Genomic DNA, 20,150 nt, shown 5'->3' on the forward strand with positions numbered 1-20,150 from the left:
TCTTGTTATTAATATTATTATTTTATATTATTATATAACTTTTGTTAAAATTAAAAAATATCTGATAGAGAAATTATCTGGTAAAGAAATTAAAAAAAAAAAAGAATCCCACCCGAAAAAAAAGACCACGTGGGACGAGTGGTGACGTAAATCTCGTGCGACCGCAGTTCAGACACGGCCAGAAAATATTGCCGAGTGGAAGTGGTGTTTTTGCGCTCTAAAAGACGCCTTTAGCACCTTTTGGAAATGCCTGTGTGCAACTTCTTTCTTCAGGGCCGCTGTCGTTACGGCGAAAAATGTTGGAATGAGCACCCAAGAGGAGGAAGCAGAGGAGGAGGAGGAGGAGGAGGTGGTGGAGGATATAACAACAACTACAGCAACCGCTCCTCTGGTCAGCAACAGCCCAGAAGTGGAGGTGGAAGTAACGTCTTTGATAAGTTAACATTCATCTAAACGTACTTTCAGTTTCTTTAGCATTCTTCGTGTGATGTTTTCGCTCTCTTAGCTAGCTTTTGTTAGCCTTCCTTTACTGTTCCACTGAATTGTAGGCAAATTAAGTTTGCTTCGTGGGTAGGGTATTTGAACAGTGGGCTGAGATTGTGCTTATCTAGGTAACTTAACCATGGAGTTAACCCTGGATTTTCAACTGTGGTTCACTTCTTACTGGGGTGTGTCCCCGTCATGCTAGCTTATTTAGAAATGGAAGGGTAGCCTGAGTATGTTGAATTCACTTCATAGCACGGGGCCCAGTCAAAAATATCAACTCTGTTAAGTTTTAAGTATGTCAACAACTTGGCATATGGGTTTTTTATTTTTTTATTTTTCCCAAACTTGAATGGGCATCACAGAAGAGGTTTTCCTGTTATTCTGAAGCCACATGAATGCACATTTAGTATAGGAGGGATGGGTAATGTTACTGTGTCGTAGTTTCTTTTCCAATGCAGTTATACTAGAAACAAATACATATTTTACAAAGGTCAGGTGTGTGCTAAACAACAGCAATTTAATTTCATGTTACCACTTCATGAGACCTCATGGTGGTTATCAAATAAATGAATGTAAAGCAGACAACCAGCTTTCAGTAAAGCAGAAAGTTGAGGATAAAGCTATCCAGAGAGCTAATAAAGTGATTTAAACAAGGATTAAAATTGGTTAATAATGATGATGCACTATGGAGTGTATTTTACACAATTTGTAATGCTTTGTGACACTGGTTTGTATTTTGATTCCAGGGTTTGGAAACAGAGTCTGGGTGAATCCTTCCCAGCAAAAAGGAAACTACATCCAGCCTTCATCCTTCTCTTCTCACGGAAGTGACGACTGGGGTCATGGAGGAGGTGGGGGAGGGGGAGGAGGAGGTGGTGGTGGTGGAGGGCGAAGAGAAAATGTGAAGAGCTCCGACTTTAGTTTCTCAAGTCAAAACAGATTTTCAGCTCTTAATACTCCCAGCACCTTTGACAGGGGAAGCAGGGGGGGAGGAAGGCCAGCGGGAGGAACAGTTGGTGATGAAGACGACGACAAAAAACTGTGAGTCTTTATGAGAAAATATAATGTTCTTTTTTTTTTTTTTTTTTTTTTTTAAACAAATTTTTTTTATCAGTCGTAAGGAAATCATTGTCATATTTGTTATCCAGGGAAGTTATTCAGATGGACATGGATGTTTGGGAGAAGTCTGGCCAGTGGGGATTCTCGTGTTATTATAGCTTCAAGACACTTGTATCTGGTGTGTATGAGATTTTTCATTTTAAATGTATATTTTTAAAAACTGAAACACTGGACCTGAACATGTTTCCTATGTTTTGACTACAGGTTTCACTGACCTCTCCCCTGAAGAGCTCCGGCTGGAATACTACTCCACAAGACCTTCAGGAGATCTGCAGGGCTACGTAAGTGTAGTGTTCCTTAGTAATGTCATGTCTGTTTGGCTTTGGGTCAGTATTCATCTTGTATAGGATAAAGGTCTAATCATCTCTTAGTTTACTCAGATTGCACAGAGTGTATATTTGTTAATAATTTGAATCATTTTGGATAAGGATAAGTGTAAGATAATGGGGAATTTCAGTTTTTACTTTATAATTTCTTTAGCGTAAGATTTACAGTTAAATTGTATTTTCTTGCCTTATTTAATTTTTACGTACTGTTCCTTTAACACACGGTAACTGTGCACGGGGGGAACGTTCGCGACGGGCAGTGTGGAGCTACGGGGGCTTTAACTAGCTGTGGAGAAAAACAGTTTCTTACTGTGTTTGCAGTGTACAGGAACATTCAAACGGATCACTGTATTTCAAAACTGTGGAAATAAATGTTTGCCTGTTTGTTTTTCGACTACAAGCGGACTTAGTGCAGTTGAACATAATCCACAAAGACACGCGTACGGCCCGACTACCAGCTAGTGCTTCCGCGGTATCACATCTTCGTCGTGGATAGAAGCATGGCCCCAAGTCTTTTTGTTACATGGGCTTGATTATTATAATCAAGCTCTAATTTAATATCGGAAGGCAAAAGGTTAAATGTGTTTAAGTATTTCTAAGAGTATAAGAAATTCCTCTTGTCTGTGCTTAGATGAATGGCATCAATCAGCTGCTCAGTCAGTGGAAAAACAGAGTCCAGGAATTGAAGATTATGAATCCAGCCACTCGTGCGGCACTGGTAAGACACACAGATCCTCACAAACATCGCTTCCCAACTTTAGATCATTTGTTACAATTCCAGAGTCCATAACTGGTCCCTAATGAGACGTGAAAACCAAACAGCACTGAGAAGATGTGTTTAGATTTTTGCCATTAGGTGTGCATGTCAGCAGTGTGCAGCAATGGAAATGTCAGAATACATTTTCGTTTAATAAAGTTTCCTTCTACTCTTTGAACGTATCGAACACCTGGTTTAGATTTAATGCTGACGTTCTGATTTGACACTAGCATTGCTCCTGTCTGTTTTGGGGCTTTTAATTCAGTGGTTTTTTCTTTTTTTCTTTTTTTACTTCATTTGTTTTCATTGCAGCTTGCAGAATTAAATGGTGCCGCACCTCAGGGATCTTCAGGTGGGTTTGGTTCGACAACAGCAACTGGATTTGGATCCTCAATCTCCAGCTTTGGAAGCAAAGGTAAAGATTAACGATTTCTTCATTGAATCATAAACTGTCTTTCTTTTTTGAAGGTACTTCCCATTTCTAATGAGTTATGATGCTTGAGCAGATTTTACAGAGACTGCATGTAGTTTAGTATTTTAGCACTAAATTAATCAAAGTATAGGTTTTCAGAATTTCATAATAAAAGGTATTTTATAAAATTATCCATCACTCCATGATAACTCTAAGTCCTTCTGTTCCTGCAGATTTTGGTGCACCAGCCCAGGCCAGCGGTTTCAGCTTTTCTGCTTCAAATAGTGGATTTGGCTCTGCAGCCACACAGTCATCTTCAACAGGTTTTGGTGACATCTTAGCAGCTCCCACACAGCCTCCCTCTGGGTTCGGCACTGCGTCCTCCTCTACACCTTCAGCTTCAAGTTTCTCCTTCGCCTCTACCACCACGGACAAACCAGCACCTGCGTCAGGATTTGGATCTGCCTCTGGATTTAGTTTCCCCACTGGAGCAAGCAGCAGTTTCGGGGTTGGAGCCCCTGCGACAACAGGAAGCAGCAGTCTTTTTGGGCAGACAAGTGGAGGATTTGGGGCAGCAGCCACTCAGCCCACTTCAGGAACTGGGTCTGCCGAAGGGGCGTCAGATAGTCTGTTTTCCCCTGAGAGTAAACTGACCGAAGAGGAACTGAGTCAGTTCAAGGCTAAGAAATTCACTCTGGGACAGATTCCACTGAAGCCCCCCCCTTCTAACCTGCTAGTGGTGTGATACTGTGGAGAATATGGGTAGATTATTAAACTAAAAACTATAATTTTGTGTAAACTTTAAGCTTTAAACCTTTTCCGTGCAAGTAATTTTGAAGATGTGGCTGACATCCACACACTTCTCCTCGGTGTAGGTGGAGAAAACTCAGTTTGGAAGTGTGCTGTGTACTTTCGAGCTATCTTTTGTCATAAAAAGTTCTATTTTTGAACGATTTTAGGTTGCATGGGTTTTAATTTGTTGATTTTTTTTTTCCCTTTTAAGTACCTAAGGGTACAGCAAGAAAAGTTGATGGGGAAAAAATCTTTTAAAGGTTTATTTTAATTTTTAATGATCAAACATGCAAAATTCAGCAAATCAGCTTCTTGAACTTTATGTGGAGTAAATTTGAGATTATCTGTGTGTTGGGCTAAAGGTAAATAAATGTATTTCATTTAAGGTTTCATGGGATAGGAATTCTTGCTGTAATTACATGTGTCAGTCAGAAGGTGGTGTCACAATACAAGCTGTCCATGAGGGTTTTTTTTTCTTTATTATTATTGTTATTTTTTCTGCATTTAAGTGTACTTGTGTTTTAACCTAGAAGTACTTTTTAACTTCAGGCTACTTTTCCCTTGCAATGTAATGTGATAAAACAACAAAATCAAGGCCTGGAAACCAAAAACAAACATTTATTCACACCAGATTTCTGCTAACAGAGAGCAAAGTGAGGCAGCTTCCAAATGACAGAGAATAAATAAGCTGTTCAGAATGTATTTATTAGGTGCTGAGCAAATGGTGGGACAGCAAGAGTGATCCATGTGACAGCAATAAACCATTCTGCTGAGGGGGCTCTACCTCTGCTGACTCGAGCATATTTTCAGCTGACGGGGAGTGCGTAGCTTCAGTCGGAGGTGAAGCTGGGTTTCGTGTTTGCCTGCGTTTGTGTGTCCGTGTTTTACAGCCAGGTCAAAAAGGCCTTGTAGATATAATTAATACAAATTTTGTGTTCTTATAAATACTGAACATTAACTGTGAGCAACAGTGTGCAACACAGTCATTTTCTCTCCTGCTCCTCTGTCCCTCAGCAGTAAACTCCCACCCACCCCCTGCTAGAAGATGATAAATAATTCAGCTGATTAATGAACGACTGAAAAAGACACGCTCTCATGAAAAGGCACTTGCTCCCTCGTGCCGCTGAAATGTGTTTGTATTGCTGTCCTGTGACTTTTAAAGCAATCTAACTGATAAATAAGGGTGCTTGTGAGTGTTTGTTACCCCACCCCACACCAAATAAGCAGGTTTGCTACGGCATCAAATCGATAGCATTGCTTGTGTTTACGTAGGGTATGCATGAGTGAGGGGATGAGTCTGTGGATACCTGAATACACACACAGAAACGCACGGGGTTTCATTGGTATCATTTACTCACTCTCAGATACATCACCTCAGTGATGATGTGGGATTGCTCGTCTGACCAGTTGTGCGTAATCTTAACACACATGCGTACCCTCCTTTCCTCCCATGGATCATTAAATATTCCCCAAGAGGGACCCTACATTTAAAATGATGGAAATACAGCGTCAAGACTTGAGTCCATATGCTCCTTCAGTCCTCCCTTCCCAACCCTCCTGTGAAATCACTGCTTAAACAACACAGCGTGCACTGTAATCCAATTGACTGTGCCCTGACTTCAGCAACACGAACCAGATGTACACAGTATATGGTGCTTTAATATATTTAACACACCTATCGATAAGAGGAAAACAGGAGCTGTCTGTCTGGTTGATGCCCTCCTTTAGACTGCATGCCCCGGCTGTGTAGCAGCCCTTTGAATTATGACTTCTGCCTGCTGCTAACTTTTCCAGATCAGCAATTTTTGTCTTTATTATAGGGTGACTAAATGCACGCTGTTTCCATTGCCACTGTGGTGTCTGCATTAGCTGATGTCAGCACTGGAAAGAAAGAAACGCTTCGGTTGCCCCTCTGCACATTTCAGAGGAACTGAGTTGAATCCAAAACTACTATAAATAGGGTATGATTCCAGGTGACCCCTCCAACACACACACACACACCACCCCTTTTATAGTTGTAGCAGAGAACAAGGCTTAGTAATTGGAGCTATGAATCCAGAGGTAGAATTGATTGTGTTGTGCCACAGCAGTTTGCCTATGGGAAACAGGGCATTGATCCAAGGCCTCTGATTTATGCCTATCTGACTGGCCTTTTGCAAGAGGCCTTGGTGGCACATATTTCACCTGCAAATATATTTTTATAGGTCCATGTCTGGCCTTGTGTTTCCATGCTGAGGATGTTTATGGTTTCATAGTAGGATTAGTGTCTTCCGCTTAACACACTGAGAGTAAGAAACGTTGGCTTAGAGAATATACTGCACATGCTGCATTTAAGGCTGGTCTTGTTTTAAATATTGAACTGGAGATCCAAAAAGGCTGGATAGAAAATAAATTCAAAGCATCAATCTTAACTGTGCAGACACTGCTGCATACTCACTAAGTGGAAACGGAAGCATAGCCATTTCAATTTCATTAGATCTCATATAAATTCAAAATACTTTCCAGTAAAGATCATGTCTGCTTTTTTTTTTTTTTTGAAATTTCATTTCACATTAATCTAGTGTACTGGTGCTGTACAGACTGGGTAACTCAGACAGTAACAATGTGATGTGTTATGAGTCATCTCTAGCAAACATCCAGTATACTTGTTGAGTTTTATACATTACAGAAATGGAAAAATTTAAATGCTGTGTCCAAGCCAAGAGTCTCAACTTGCATAGGCCTACTGTACGTACTCCAGCCTGCGATTGCTTGCAGCTGTTTGAGTTAGATCAGAGAATAATTTCAGTCTTGCAAAAGGCAGCGACCGCCAAAGAGTTCAACAATTCTTGAAGTTCACCATGAGTGGCTGCAAAAGAAAAGTAACTGTTTTCTTCACACTTGTTGGATTAAATAACTTTAGGAGCTAGGACACATGTAAATATATATAACTCATTACAACGCTTTAGAGTAAACGAGTTTGACATTTTGCCACATACACCCTTTAGTTGTTTTGCTGAAATTAACATTAGAAGATTTCTTTTACTCTCTTTTTTGTCCATTAAGTATGAGACGGCTTACAGGGAGGAGGTCAGCGTCCTGACCCACTGGTGTCAAGACAACCATCTCACCCTCAACGTCGCAAAGACAAAGGAGTTGATAGTGGACTTCCGGAGGTGCAGAGAAGTACACACCCCCATCACCATCAACGGCGCTGCTGTGGAGAGAGTGAGCAGCTTCCGGTTCCTTGGTGTACATCTGGCTGAGGATCTTACGTGGTCAGTACACACAAACAAAACAGTGAAGAAGGCCCAGCAGCGCCTCTTCTTTCTCAGGAGACTGAAAAGATTCGGCATGAGCCCCCGCATCCTCAGGACCTTCTATCACTGTGCCATTGAGAGCATCCTCACTGGATGCATCACCACCTGGTATGGCAACAGCACCGCCTACAACTGCAAAGCTCTCCAGCGAGTAGTGCGGTGCTCTGAACGGATAATTGGAGGTGAGCTTCCCTCCCTCCAAGACATCTACAGGAAGCGCTGCCTGAGGAAAGCGGGGAGGATCATCAAGGACTCCAGTCACCCCAGCCATAAACTGTTCAGACTGCTTCCATCAGGAAGGAGGTTCTTCAGCATCCGGTCCCGTACCAGCAGACTGAGAGACAGCTTTTTCCATCAGGCCATCAGACTGCTGAACACGTCATAGACACCTCAGCTTCACTACTGGAACTTCAACATTATGCACTCCACACTGTATATAAATGCCACTTGTTTTGCACATATTCAACTCTGTATATTTTATATATTTTATTATTATTATTTTTTTTTTTTTTCACTATTTAATTTGTAAAAATGTGTATACACACACACACACACACACACACACACACACACACACACACACACACACACACACGTAGGAAAATATTTAGTATACACATCCAGAAATGCATACACTATTATATATTGTACATATATTTATTAGTTTCAGGTTGGCCATTCTTGTATTTTGCTCGTTTGTGTTGTTGTGTTTGCACATCTCTGTTGCTTGTGGGGCTCACACACAAGAATTTCACTCGCATGTGCTGTGCCAGTGTGCCTGCACATGTGATGTGACAATAAAAGTGATTTGATTTGATTTGTGCAGCCAGGAGACCATTAGCTTAACAAAACAGCAAGAGTGGCAAAGTTATTGCCGCTCTCTGCAAAAATGACAACACATCTAAAAATCGCCAATTAACACATTATAATGTGTGTTAACTATTTCACAGCCATGGACTGTGACTTGTTGGAGTGAGTCTCATCCCCATTGTGAATTTGCTACATGAAAACCCTAAATTTATGGATTTAACACACCAGCTATGATTAATATTTCACTTTGGGGGAATAAAAAAAGTACTATGACAAGAACATCAACATAACCTTTTTAGCTAAACCCCCCCCAAAACCCTGTTTGCTTATTTACACATACAGCTGTTACTTTATGTGATTAACGTTATAAATTGGCTATTCAATTCTTCTATTCTTCCTGTTTTCTTTGCTATCTAGCTTGGTAAGCTAGTTTATATGCTAACTGCATATCAACTACTGCTAGCTGTTTATAGTGCCTATAGTGGTTTTTAAAAAGGCAGTTCCTGTAACATATTTTTTAAATGCAGCTACATTATTATCATTAGCATTATTATTTAATAAAAGGTTGCTGTGTTTACTTTTTTATTTAACTAAAATTATAATTTTGTAAAATTTATTTCACAACTGGGTCATGCCAGAAATAGTTTTTTTGAAAACCACTGGGCTAAAAGCTGGTGCAAAGCAGTTAATAAAACGTAAAATGTAACTTTCTCCAGCCTGAAAACAGTTTCCTCCTGAGGCCGAAACGAAGAATGGCAAAGGTGAATCACAATGATAAATGTGAGGACAGGTGGACGCTTTTGCACAGGTAAACATTTACAGTTCCCTCCACGCTTTCTCCACACATGTCCACGCGTAGTCGCTGTTTGCCTGTCTTCTCCAAGCGGCTGGGCCTGCTTGTAATCCATCTCTCCTCTCCCTCCTTCCCACCCTCCTATCCCTTTCGCCACAGCAGCGCGTTTCTCGCCGCGCCTTGCATGCCGTGTGACCAGCATCACCGAGCCGACAAGCCGTCCTGCGAACCGCCGTCCTCACACCAGCACAGCGAAAATAAAACCCAAACGATGACATACTTACAAAAACGACAGAAGCAAACATTAATTTGACAACTTCCGACTCCCCGCACCTTGCCTTCGCCGCTCCTTGCTGTAAGTGGTAAGTGCACTGATTCCTTCTTAATTGCGCGGCTCGCGGTGCTCAGTGTCCGTGCAGGACAATGATCGCACCAATGGACTGATGATCGGAATAATACAACTGATATCTGAGCAGATGAGAGGAGCATGGCGCAGATATCTTAAACTGTGTTTAATCTTGCAGTGTACAGGCTATAGGCATTTTGGAGGTAGTGGACTGGATTAGATTATTTGCAGCACATCAGCTGGAAATACTTGGTTTCCTCTGTTATGCTCTCATCTTTGTTAGTAAGCAATTGCCACGATACAGCTTACAGGTTCATGTCTTTTCTTACTTTAATCTCGTTAAGTGTTTAAAGAGATTAATACGGTCATAAGAGACAGTATATATGATGCACAGTGATGCTGTGGTGGATATAGCATTGTGGCCTAAATACTCATAGACACAATTTTCTTGCTTTCACTTTTACTAATAAAGTATTCTGATTCTGATGATTCTTAGTCTACACTGATGTTTGCTTAAGAGATGTGGAACCAGTTGTCTCTGCTGATTTAGACATGTAGGGAGAAAGTTCAGGCATGTCATAGGTCAGCTGTGCCCTTCTGGTGATCTGTGGATGGCTGCATGAGGTCAAAGGCATAAAGGTGCCTCGCTATAATTCAGTTTATGCACTGCTGCCCCTTTCTTATGGTGTTTGTTTATGCTGCACGTGACAGTGAATGGAGAGGAAGGAGGGAGTGTGAGTGAAACTGAGCATATTTTAAGATGCCTGCCCCTTGCCTGTGCCAAGTGCACGCTGAGGTGTGAGGTTGTATCAGATGGCTGCATGAACGTGTATGCACACAAATGAAGGGAGATGCAAACACCAGAATGGAAGCGCAGACTGTGCTCCCCACCTGTGGAAGGAAACTGAAACATGTGACTCAGGATCTTCTTTTGAATAAAAAGAGACAGCGCATATTAATGAACATATATCAATGTAAATATGCCAGAGTTAGCCAACAGGCTAAATTTACATCTGTAGCACCTGGCAGGTCAGACAAAAACAATAAATACGGAATTTAGCAAACCCTCAGACAGTGTACAACAATCTAGTCCAGACAACAAATACATGAAATTACAGCACAAAATGTTATATTACAATGAAACCCAAAATATGTAACATTAAAAATAACACATATTAATATAAAACTAGTGATTGCAAATCTGATTCCTGTTTAGCCATCGTTTGAGATTAGTTTTAAATGTGTTGAAGGAAGTCCATTCTCTTAATACAGCTGGAATACCATTCCACATCTCAGTATCTTTGCCAGAGGTAGTGAGATACCAAAGGTACTGTACAATCCCTTCTAGTAGAGGATCTGATTACTCTTCCACTGATATTGGATTTAAACATGATGAACTCACTCAGTGAGGGTGGAGCAAGTCCATGTAGGATCTTATAAAAAGAACAAGCAAAAGTAAATATTTAAACATTTTTAAAACTGAAGATATTATATTTCTGAAGCATGAGACAGTGATGGAAAGAAAAAGGTTTTGTCTCTAACACTTCTAAGGCCTTTTAAAATAAAGAGTCTTTGGTTTCAAAGTAGCTGTACTTTGACTTTCTCTCAATCGTGTGAAGGGAATAGTATGAAGGCAGTTTGATATTTGTGACACTTGTAATTGTTAGTATTAAGCATGAGTAAGCGAGAGCGAGTAAGTGCATTAACTGGCACTAAAGGACTGTATCTTCTCGGCCTGTTTCAAGGAGAAAGAGAATAATTATCCTCATGCTTAACTCTTAAAATGCTACCGTGACTCAGACTCGATCCTTTGAATAATCCAATGAAACGCAACTGAGTAAATAAAATCTTAAAAAGACTGAAACTTGTGCTGTGGAAAGCTGTGGCCCTGTACTTCCATTTAATTTGAACTCACACATTCACAGAAGCCAGTTTTCATAAATTTGCTATTCTGTACCGATTTAAGAGAGACCAAGGATCACTCATCCCATTTTATATCCTCAAAAGCTGCCATTTAGCTCACATGTCTGCTTATGAAGTATTCATGTGCTCGTGTCACAGTTTTACTCCAGATTTGGTTGGGTGTGGCTTTCCAAGCAGCTTTTGAGCTGCAAGTCTGGGATGGAACAAAAGCCTCTTATTGTAAAATATTTACTTGGATGAAATATATAGCTGTGCTCAGAAGTTTACATACAGTGATTTCCATGAACTCATCTCACTCGCAAATAAAGGAGGATCCAAACGCAGGCAGTTGTAAAGGTGTGAGGGTGGTTTATTAAACACAAAATAAAAATGGGCAAACGGCAAAAGGAACAGAAGGCTATCTAAACTGAGAACAACTAAACTAGTGAACACAAACCAGGACATGAACATGAAGGAGGATGAGCAGCGGAGGATGAGCAGCGGAGAATGACGACGGACAGCAGGGAAAACACACGAGTGAGACATGGTGGATACACAGACAGACCAGCAACTACAATGACAGGAGACGCGACTTAAATACTCACAGAGAAACACAGGGAGATTACACACAGGTGGTGGACACAGCTGGGAGTAATTAACGAGACGAGACAAACCTGAACACACTCACATGAGACGCCGACCTTCACAATAAAACAGGAAACAAGAAAACACTACACAAGGACGCAGACACGACACTGAGAGATAGACAGAAAATGACACATGGAACTTGAACTATACTATACAGACACAACCGAAGGACAATTCCTAAAACATGAATAAACAGACACATAGAATTCCAATAATAATAATAATAATGATCAACAAAGCACAAGAGTAACAAAACGATCATTCAAAAATAAATCAAAACATAATAAACTCAAAATGCTGGGTCGAACCGACCCAGAACCGTGACATGGACCTGGATTTCAAGCATAGTCTGTAGGATTGAGGTTAAGACTTTAGGAAGACCATTCCAGAAGTTTAATCCAGTCACAAACCAGTTTTGATGTGTGTTTCGGTTCATTGTCCTGCTGGAACGCACAGTTTTTTCCAAGTTTCGTCTAGTCGTTGATTACTATTCATTATTCCATCCACTTTGTGCAGTGTATGAATATCAACAAAACAGCCCCAGAGCATGATGCTACCGCTACCATGCTTGACAGTTAGTACAGCCTCATCTTTATTCCTCCTAACATATCTCTTGTCATTGTGGCCAGAAACATCAATCTGTCTCTTTTCTGACCATAAAATGATGAGTACCCTCTCAGTCAGCGTTGTTAACCTTGCTTCGCTGTGGACAGTGATGCTGGCGTTCCAACAGTTTTCGGTTCATGGCAGGCTCTAGTCTTGGTGGTTTCTGGGTTGTTCCTTAACATCCCAACAAATTTCCTCTCATCTGAGGGTGACAGTTTGAGTCTTTTGCCAGACCTGGGCAAAGTGGAGACGCGTCCGAATAACTTTGACACACCATTATTCAAACTGATGACCTTGGACTAGTTCTTGTAGAACATCCAGCACAATTTAATGAAAGATTTTGAGTAAGTTTATGTATATGTTTGAGCCTGTATGCAAACTTCTGTTTGAATACGTCCGTTTGTATACTGTATGGATTTGAGAAAATCCAAAATAAGCCACTAAGTCAGTAAACATGTCTGCTGTACAATAATTTCACTGTGGACAAAGAAAAGTTGAAAGAAATGAATAAAAGTCTCAAATTACCATCATATTATGTAAAGTTGTGAACACAATTGTATGATTGTGCATAGTCTTGAGTCTTAGTGGTGGGGAGAGTAGCATCACATATTATCAGATGAGCTGCTCCAAAGGCCAGCCTGACTTTTGTGCACTATATCATCTTCCATCAAAGAGCCTCAGCTCACACACACACACACACACACACACACACACACACACACACACACACACACACACACACACACACACACACACACACACACACAATACTAAAAACCAATAGCTGGAAAGGGCAAAGGCAAAGTGCAGTGCAACACACACACACTCATAAATGCACTGACACATCTGATCACACTTCAGATCTGTAGCTGCCCGCTGCTGGTTCTGGTGCTCTTTGAAATGAAAATCAAATGAAAACAACCAAGAGGCAGAGCTAGACACTTATCATAGCAATGAACAGGCTCCGGTGTGCGTGTCTGGGTGCTTATTTATATGTGTGTTATTGTTGCACCGTATGTCGCTGCGTGCACTCGTGGACAGCCATCTGTGGGGCACAATTCACTAGCCAACTGGTATGTGTCATCAATGGCGGTGGTTGTGATTGGCTGACGATTATTGTTTGGCTTGACTCGCGCCTCACCTCCCACTCCAAACTGGACTTACCACTGAGACACTAAGGTGTTATATAAGATTATTTTGCATACTTGGACTGAACCTTGCCCAGAAGAGGTCAGCCCATATGGATGTGATGGGGGTTTTTGACCTATATTTTTGAAGTTTACATTTTTCATGACACAGTGAGGGAATTGTCCAGGTTGAAAGACCAGTGTTCTGGCCTGTGTGCAGTGATGTTATGGGCAGTTGTGTGTCAGTTAGAGGAGCGAAGATGGCAGTGTCGGTAACAGTACTGTTGCAAATGAGTATTTAATCCAACACTAACTTTTACTATCCATTAGTGTCTGTGTATTCATTTTTTGGCCCAATTATCCATCCATCCAGCTACCTGCTATCTGCTATTTATCAAGCACTGGGTTGTGCAGCTGCAGCCCAGATCTCTGTCTCCTCAGCCACACTCCTTCAGGTTAGCCAATGGAGTATTCCTAGGCCAGTTGAGAGATACAGTATAATCTCTCCAGCAATCTCTCCACATAATCTCCTGAGTCTAACCCAGGGCCTTCTTTTGGTGGTATATACTTAAAACACCGCACTCTAGAAGTGCTTAGGAGCATCCTAGTCAGGTGCCCAAACCACCTCAACTAGCTTCTTTCAGTGTGTAGAAGAATTGGCTCTACTGTGAGCAGCAATATCCCACTTGCACTATTAACACTGTGTGGGCAGAGCATTGCTTCCGCCTCCCGAGTTGTGTGATGATTTGACAGAATCGCTTCAAGGCCAACTGACAGTCTGGCTCTATGGCCAAACTTCTCCCATACCTGACTTTTTGCTTTAGCTACTACCAGAGCTGCACTTTGATTGGCCTGCTGGTATCTGGCAGCTGTCTTTGGAGTCCTGTAGGGTAACCAACCTTGATAGGACCCTTTATTCCGTTTAATGGCTCTCATCACTTCTGATGGCCAGCTCTGTGTAGCTTCCTGAGCCATTGAACGTGGTCCATTCAGATTCAGTGTCCCCAGCCTCCCTCGGAATGCTGTCAAAGCTGAATGTGGGAACTGAAGGTCTTCTTATTAGAGTTCGGCCTCTCTTCAGGACGCTAGCTCCAGAGCCCAAGCCATGAATTGAGGTGAGCTTGACTGTATCCAGCCAGTATCTCTCAACCTCACACTGACTCAGGTTCTTTCCCCACCAAAGTGGTGATGTTCTGTGTCACGAGCTAGTTTCAGCACTGCTGCTTGACACACATTTAGAAGAAAAAGAAGAGGAACCCGAACTGTGATAAACCTTAGAAGAAACCTAGGATTGTCATTTTATAATAATAAAACATAATAATTGATTGCATGTTATGTTGTAAAAACACAGTATGGATTCAGCTGCAGATAAAAATAAATCCCTGAAATATAATAATAGTCATTATTATTATTATTAAGAAATCATTTATATCAGCAAAACAAGAATAACATTTAGGTCTAGCTAAAAAAAAAAAGAAGGGGTGCAACGATACACAAAATTCACGGTTCGGTTCGATACTTTGGTGTCACGGTTTGATATTTTTTCATTACAAAAAAATGTTCATGCCTTTTTAATTTGTCATCTATTAAAATTATAAATATATATTTTAACTCAAAAGTACAGTTTTTAAATTTAATGTTGCTAAAACAACAAAATAATAAAAAAAAATTAAAGGAAGCTCTTTGGTCTTGGCCATGGCGGAGTTTGGAGTCTGACTGTTTGAGGCTGTGGACAGGTGTCTTTTATACAGATGATGAGTTCAAACAGGTGCCATTCATACAGGTAACGAGTGGGGGACAGAAAAGCTTCTTACAGAAGACGTTACAGGTCTGTGAGAGCCAGAGATTTTCCTTGTTTGAGGTGACCAAATACTTATTTTCCACCCTAATTTACGAATAAATTCTTTACAAATCCTACCATGTGAATTCATGGATTTTTTTTTCACATTCTGTCTCTCACAGTTGAAGTGTACCTCTGGTGCAAACCTCTGTCATCATTTTAGGTGGGGGAACTTGCACAATCGGTGGCTGACTAAATACTTTTTTGCCCCACTCTATATTTATATTTATATATATATATATATTTATATATATATATATATATATATATATATATATATATATATATATATAAGATAAACATGTAACTCTTATCCTGTCTTCCTGGAGGATCTGTATGCATTCCATTGCACACATCCCTTTAAAATGTTTAGCTGTAAATAAGACAGAAAGCTGTGCTTTGGTTAAACCTAGCTATCTCTCTACAGACCTACTGCAGCCCTCGAAAACCTCACAACACAAGCCCTTGCATTCTAAGTTGGAACTTGGTGATTTGACATGTTGAGCTGGGTGAGATCCTATGTGATACTCCGCCCCAGGCAGACTACCAGTGTCCCAGGTGGGATGAGACAGAGGGGCGTGGGGGCTGAGGGATAGTGAGAAAGATGTCACTGGCCACATTAGTCACCAGCAAAAGCAGGCCATGAGTCAGGAAAGCTCGCCGTCTCATCCATCACGTCCCTCTTAACCCACTTTCCTTTCAGCCCAGCCGTTCCGACTTTTATTTTTCTATTTTCTGCTGGCTCTCCATCCCCCTGCTGACTGAGTAACTCTGCATCCTTCTTTTGATGGTGATGAAAAGAGAAAGAGAGTGCAACGAGAATAGTCCAGTGCTGGACAGATTGCAGGTTACAGTGAGAGATGAAAGTGGAAAGTGATTTAGGGTCAACCTTTGTAGTGCAACAAGGGAAACGGCGAGGAAATGGACTGTCTTCTACCAAACAGCTTTTACGATAAACATAATGATTAAAAGAAGTTTATTTCGCTTCTGTCACTACAGGCAGATAAAGAAGACAGCGCAGTGATAAAGTGTGTCTTGTTTTCACACCAGATTTCCCATGGCGGTGCGTAGAGAGAAACCCTGTGAGCTAGTGAGGCTTCTGTGGGGCATGCGATGATGATATGAGCCTCATCCAAAAAGCTGTGGGCTCAAATCCAGGACAAGGTGTTTAATTCAATGAAAGTCTAATGTTTCTAGCTCAATGATAGAGAAATAGGTTTGGAAAAGTGGGGATGAGTGAGTGAATATTTAATATATTTTAACACCAACCTGTGCAGTTTTTTTTTTGATATTTTGAACATTTAGAAGGTTGGCAGAGCTGATAAGCTGCAGCTGCTGCTTGTTAGTTTGATTAGTGAGATGTATCCATTATGCACTGTAACCCCCCCCCCCCCCCCAAAAAAAAAAACCAAAAAACCCCCAAAAAAACAAAATGCGCTTCACAGAAAAACTGATTGGCAAGTCCTTCGTAGTTAGTTTTGCCCGTACATCCTTCGTATCTACGAGCAAAACTAACTGCTGAACTGGATGTCCACGAGGACGCAACTTATCGATTGGAAGTGGGCTATACCTTAAAGTTTATCGTATACCATTTAGAGTCTGTTTTTTGCTCTGAATGGGTCACTTTGCTACAAAGCAAACATTAGACTTTATTAAAGAAGATTTTAATCTAAGAGCTCATCAGGAAAATGTTTGCTGAAGTCCTGAATTCATAAAGTAGCATAATTTTCTCACAACCTTCCATGCAATTGAACCTCTCTTGTTAACCAGTGGAGTCGCCCCCTGCTGGCCATTGTATATAGATTGGCCATCTATATTAAGCAATTTGTTTATTTGAGGTAGAGAAAAAGCTAAATTTCCATTTTGTTTAATACCTAACATTTTTTGTGCTTTTTCTGTATTATCATCAATTTGTTTTTAATCACAAATATTTCTTTTTGCAATTAAAAACAAACTTTAAAGAGATGTTGGTCATTGGCTGACATTTGCCTGATGGTAGTAAGACACAGTGTCATCCATCTGTTTGCTTACAGATGTGCACTTTTTAATGCCACATTTCATTGTTAACAACCTCCGACAGGCTAATTTGAGCTGTAATTGTAGCAGTGATTGGGGAAAATTCAAAGCTTTGCTTCCCTGCCGCAGCCGATTCAACATGATTTCAGCAGTTTGTGCGAAAACGTGGTGTGACGAATCGAATTTATGTCTGCTGTCACAAGGTGATGTAGAGGGAGTGACTTGGTGACTCACCTCATTAAAGATTTTATTGGATAAAAATTTGATTGGGCCAACGGGAGAGGGAAAGCGAAAAGCTTTCTCTTTTCTGTTCATTTCATGGCTGTTAGCATTTGATTCAGATTTGTGTCTGTGTGCATCAGGCATAATATTGCTCTGCAAAGTGTGAAATGGAAATTTGTGAATATTGAGTGGTGCTCTCACTTATTGGTCAGCGTGCCTTCTGATACTTTGTACTTTTTCAAGTCGAAGTGAGACTGAAGAAATCGGATCTGAGTGTGTGAGCCGAGTGGTTCACAGAAGATTTGGATATTAGCTCAAGACCAGCAGCCAAGACATCAGTGTCAACACCCTATGTCATTCAATACTTTGGTTCTGTCTTTTGCCCCACTCTGGCACATACGTTCAGCACAGCATATGTGTGTTTGCACTATGCTGCGTTTCTCTGTGTGCGATTACGTGTGTGATCCATTTGGCTCCCAGTCTTCCCACAGCTTGGCAGTCTTACGCTCTCCTCTGTGTGTAGCTGTATAACCGGCCTTCTGTTTCCTCGCCTTCACAGACCCCTTATGATCACAGAGATACAGTACTCCCCTAACCCACACACACACGGCATAAGGTCTGGTATAATACAATGGCAGCAGGCGCTGGGGTTCACACGTACAATATCATAACCTGGGAAGTTTCCATAGTGGCCCCAAGACGAAGTGCTTTAATGGTGCTGCCTTGCCCTTGTGTACTAAATTTCTTTCATATTTCTTTTCATTCTTCATTACTTACCAGGATGTACAAAACAAAGTGTATGATCAGGATATGCTGTTTCAGCTGGTGAAGAAACTAATATACTAAGTCGTTGAAAGCGACAATGTTATTCAATTTTTATTATTTTCTACCATATATATAGGCCTACATACTGTTCTTTATGTGGGTGTTCAGTTTAGAGAAAATGATGGATGTGTAACTAATCCCTGTGAGTAAAAAGCTAATTCTTCCAACTACTGTGAAGACTCAAATTCAGACAGTTTTTCCTGTTACTCTTGGCTCTGCATGATGTTAAGGAGGGTGAGGAACATCCTTAAAATGCTCATCTCAGGCACACAACTCTAGCTGCAAGTGCAGATGGATGATCAACCTGCTGTTCAGACCTTCTGTTTGCCAGGGCAGCCAGTCAGAAGAAATCTGGCTTAAAGGGAGAGGATCTAAAATGGATTATTTGAGATATTGCAAGAATGGCATTGCTGCACCAACACCCAATCTATGGTAAATGAGGATTATTTTGAACGGTGATTCATGCTAAGCCACTCTTATTAGAGTCTAAGAATACAAATGTGATGGTGGAAAGGAGAAGAATAGGTTTGTACCTATTTTAGATTTGCATGTGTTTAAAACTCTGTCACAATGAATGACCGGACTCAGGCGCAGAACTCTGTTGATGTTGCAAAAAATTTACACAATCACCAGGTGCCATATACAAAGTGTGAGTGAAAACTTGGTGGTGGTGGTGGGGTGGGGGGGCACACTCTTCTTCGGCCACACACACCACTCAGCAAAGACATGCCTGGGGAGACACAGGGAACCATGACAGTACCCCCCGAACTTAAATGGGAGCCTGCTGGCGACCCATCATTCTTGCCAGGATGCAGGGGTGGAACTCTCAAAGCTTGGTTTTGTCCAGAACCACTGACCGCAAAATCCAGGAGTGTTCTTCAGGGCCATAGCCCTCCCAGTCCGCCAGATACTGAAATCCTCTCCCCCCGTGGCCTGGAATCCATAGTCCATTTTATAGAGAAGACAGAGGCATGCCAGTGGCCTGGTCCCTGTGCTTCTTGGAACGATGACTCAATTTCCCATGCAATGGTCCCAATGGTGTAGGTAGGTTGCAGGATGGGTGCAGTGTCAGTTGGGTCCTCAGAGAAGGACCCAATCAGACGAGCTGGGATAGAGTGTCCGGTTTCACATAATGAGAACCTGGCCTATAGGTAATAGAAAAATGGAAACCGGTGAAAAACAGGGTCCATCTGGCTTGCCCGGGGGTTTAACAGTTTGGCGGACTGTAGGTACGCTAGCTTTTTGTGATCCGTCCATGAGATGAAGGTTGGACCGTGCCCTTGAGCCGGGTCTCGAGTCCTCCAGGGCAAATTTTATTGCCAGCAACGCTGATCTCCCATGTCGTAGTTGTGTTCTACAGGGGACAAATGGTGAGAGAAAAAGGCACATGGAGGGAGCTTACTCCATCCTTTTGTTAGGAGAGCATGGCATCCACCCCCGAGTTGGAAGTGTCTACTTCCACCTTGAATTGGAGACCCAGATCCAGTTGGGAGCTGAGGCGAAGTGCTCCTTGAGAAGTGTGAAGGCAGCTTGGGCATCCTAATCCCACTGGAAAGAAATCTTAGGAGAGGTTACGTGGGTTAGAGGAAAAGCAATTTTATTAAAGTCACGAAAAGAATCTACGATAAAAGTTAAAGAAACCGAGAAAACGTTGGAGCTGCCTGCTATCTGTGGGCTCGGGCCAATTCAGCAACAGCTTGAACCTTGACGGAGTCCGGTTTCAGGTTCCCCTCCTCAATGATATACCCCAGGAAAGGAACAGTCTCAACATGGAATTTGCACTTCTCCCCCTTAATGAACAGTTTATTCTCAAGTAGCTGCTGG

At 41.5% G+C, this 20,150-nt stretch overlaps 2 protein-coding genes across 4 annotated transcripts in view; both read left to right on the top strand.

Annotated features, from left to right (window-relative positions):
• Nucleotides 1-140: 140 nt before the first annotated feature.
• nup42 (nucleoporin 42) lies at nt 141-5,070 on the top strand. 2 transcript variants are annotated; one of them, XM_080296558.1, is made up of 7 exons: nt 141-415; nt 1,233-1,527; nt 1,635-1,723; nt 1,810-1,886; nt 2,563-2,649; nt 3,001-3,103; nt 3,334-5,070. In XM_080296558.1, exons 1-7 carry the CDS (start codon nt 247-249, stop codon nt 3,843-3,845), a joined length of 1,332 nt encoding a protein of 443 aa, XP_080152684.1. In that variant the 5' UTR covers nt 141-246; the 3' UTR covers nt 3,846-5,070. The 2 variants fall into 2 exon arrangements, with proteins under 2 accessions (XP_080152684.1, XP_026012850.2); XM_026157065.2 differs by having other exon boundaries at nt 142-421.
• Nucleotides 5,071-8,641: 3,571 nt separating this feature from the next.
• The window catches only part of rims3 (regulating synaptic membrane exocytosis 3), a 52,349-nt gene continuing 40,840 nt past the window's right edge, over nt 8,642-20,150 (top strand). The window contains exon 1 of one of the 2 annotated variants that reach the window (XM_026157465.2): nt 8,642-9,156. The gene's annotated coding sequence lies outside the window, so the exon portion shown is untranslated. The remainder of the gene's footprint in view (nt 9,157-20,150) is intronic. The other variant, XM_026157466.2, reaches the window with a different exon arrangement.

Source organism: Astatotilapia calliptera, chromosome 22, assembly GCF_964374335.1.
Source record: "Astatotilapia calliptera chromosome 22, fAstCal68.1, whole genome shotgun sequence".
NCBI lineage: Eukaryota > Metazoa > Chordata > Actinopteri > Cichliformes > Cichlidae > Astatotilapia > Astatotilapia calliptera.

Coding starts and splice junctions, on each gene's coding strand:
- nup42 (XM_026157065.2), top strand. CDS start 247: ATGCCTGTGTGCAACTTCTTTCTTCAGGGCCGCTGTCGTTACGGCGAA. Junction 1,887..2,562: donor CAGGAGATCTGCAGGGCTAC/GTAAGTGTAGTG, acceptor GTCTGTGCTTAG/ATGAATGGCATCAATCAGCT. Junction 3,104..3,333: donor CTCCAGCTTTGGAAGCAAAG/GTAAAGATTAAC, acceptor CTGTTCCTGCAG/ATTTTGGTGCACCAGCCCAG.